This window comes from Nansenia antarctica, assembly GCF_963989245.1.
Source record: "Nansenia antarctica genome assembly, chromosome: 12".
Classification (NCBI taxonomy): domain Eukaryota; kingdom Metazoa; phylum Chordata; class Actinopteri; order Argentiniformes; family Microstomatidae; genus Nansenia; species Nansenia antarctica.
The window spans coordinates 24,000,909-24,003,408 of record NC_137682.1 but is presented as its reverse complement, the minus strand read 5'-3'; the positions used below and the strand labels follow the sequence as shown (position 1 = coordinate 24,003,408).

General features: G+C 48.7%; 1 protein-coding gene across 1 annotated transcript in view; it reads left to right on the top strand.

Annotated features, from left to right (window-relative positions):
• Positions 1–2,500, top strand: part of myo7aa (myosin VIIAa) — a gene marked incomplete at both ends in the record, with an annotated part of 49,986 nt that overhangs the window by 29,721 nt on the left and 17,765 nt on the right. The window contains 3 exon segments of the mRNA XM_080543654.1: positions 83–204; positions 863–1,020; positions 1,618–1,771. Coding sequence (XP_080399780.1) covers positions 83–204; positions 863–1,020; positions 1,618–1,771 — 434 coding nt within the window.

Genomic DNA, 2,500 nt, shown 5'->3' with positions numbered 1-2,500 from the left:
ATGTGTCTATGTATCATATCTAGCATGTCTAGTCCTTGGTTGTCATGCGAGATAACTTCAGTATAACCTTTCCTATCCCTAGGCCTTGGTTACCATGACGCCCGACCAGAGACAGCAGTCCGTCCGTGTGTCCCAGGTCCTTCCAGAGAGTGAGGAGCGGGTTAAACCATACACCCTGGAGGAGTTCTCCTACGACTACTTCAGGTACACACACACACACACACACACACACACACACACACACACACACACACACACACCACAAATCTTTTACTTGACTATGATACATCTCTATCAGTGGCCAATGGGGCGGCCCGTGGCGCAGGAGGTAGAGCCGGCGTCTAACGATCGCAACGTCGGCAGATCGGCGGTTCGAGCCCCGGCTGGGCCACATGTCGAAGTGTCCTTGAGCAAGACACTTAACCCCAAATTGCTTCCGATGAGCGTGGCCGGCACCTTGCGTGGTAGCTTGCCGCCATCGGTGTGTGAATGTGTGTGTGAACGGGTGAACGAGAGGCCGTTGTAAAGCGCTTTGGAATAAGGCGCTATATAAGTCAGTCCGTTTGATTTGATTTGGTGAGGCTGCATTCTCATTTTATGCGCCCAAATTGTGGAATGCACTGCCAGTTTACATTAGGGACGCAACCTCAGCACATTATGTTCAAGTCAAGACTAAAAACCCATCTGTTTAATATGACCTTTAAATGACTAAATCATTAAATGAGGATTATATAACGATTGGAGCACTTTGAGCTGCGACGTTTGCAGGAAAAGTGCTATACAAATAAAAGTTATTATTATTCTTATTATTCCTTACCAATGTGGTCCCTGCCCCCCCCCCCCCCCCCCCCCCCCCTCGTAGACCGCCTCCCAAGCACACTCTGAGCCGGGTGATGGTCACTAAGAACCGAGGGAAGGACAAGCTGTGGAGCTGCACCAGGGAGCCCCTCAAACAGCCGCTGCTGAAGAAGGTCCTGGCCCACGAGGACCTGGCCCAGGACGCCTGCATGTCCTTCATAGATATCCTTTACTGTTCACACACACACACACACACATGCGCAAACATACACGCAAACACACACACACACACGCACACATACACACACACACACGCACACATACACACATGCACACACACACATACACATGCGCAAACATACACACACACACACACGCATACATACACGCACACACGCACACATACACATGCACACTCACACACAAACACACACCTCTACATTGGATGACTGATGAATGCTCGCCATAATAAATGTGTCAAAGACCATATATATATATATACAGTCTGACACATTCATTAGTCATATATATATATATATGTATATATGTTATGGTACATGTGGGAAAACTAGGGTTAGGGTTAGGTGCTAGGGTGACTTGGTACATGCTGGCATGTCTAACCCTAACCCTAACCCTAACCCTAGCACCCTAGCACCTAACCCTAACCCTAGTTTTCCCACATGTACCGTATTCCCACTGTAACATATACAGTATATACACACCAATCTCCGCACACAGAGAAATCCCTTGGTCAGCTGGCGTCGCCACTGTGATCTCTTCTGCTCCATCATGTGTGTTTGCTGCTTAACTGTGGCTCACCTATGATGAAGTACATGGGAGACTACCCGTCCAAGCGGACCCGCTCGGTCAACGAGCTGACGGACCAGATCTTTGAAGGAGCGCTGAAAGCCGAGCCGCTCAAAGACGAGATCGTCTCTCAGATCATCAAACAGCTCACAGACAACCACGTCAAGTACATACCTGTCCCTTTAGGTTTACTGTTAAATAGATGTCTCTGTGCTATATGCTGTGTGTGTGTGTGTGTGTGTGTGTGTGTGTGTGTGTGTGTGTGTGTGTGTGTGTGTCTGTGTCGGTGTGTGTCTGTGTCTGTGTCTGTGTGTCTGTGTCTGGTGTGTGTGCGTGTGTGTGTGTGTCTATGTCGGTGTGTGTCTGTGTCTGTGTCTGTGTCTGGTGTGTGTGTGTGTGTGTGTCTGTGTCTGTGTCTGTGTCTGGTGTGTGTGTGTGTGTGTGTGTGTCTGTGTCGGTGTGTGTCTGTGTCTGTGTGTGGTCTGTGTCTGTGTCTGTGTCTGGTGTGTGTGTGTGTGTGTGTGTGTGTGTGTGTGTGTGTGCACCAATCACATTCCCATTTCCTTCAATGGGTCTTCTGTAGATATTGTAAATAGTTTCAAATTCCTGGGCATACACCTCACAGATACACTCTCATGGTCCCTGAACACCAAACATATCCTCAAGAAAGCTCAGCAGAGACTGTACTTTCTGAGGCGCCTCAAGAGATTTGGCCTGAGCACCAAATCTCTTGTGAACTTCTATCGCAGCACCGTAGAAGCTGTTCTGACAGCATGCATCACAGTGTGGATGGGCAGCCTGACTGCCCAGGACTGTAGACGCTTCCAGAGGACAGTGAAGACTGCAGCCAAAATAATCAACACAGAACCGCCACAACTCAATAACATCTACAACA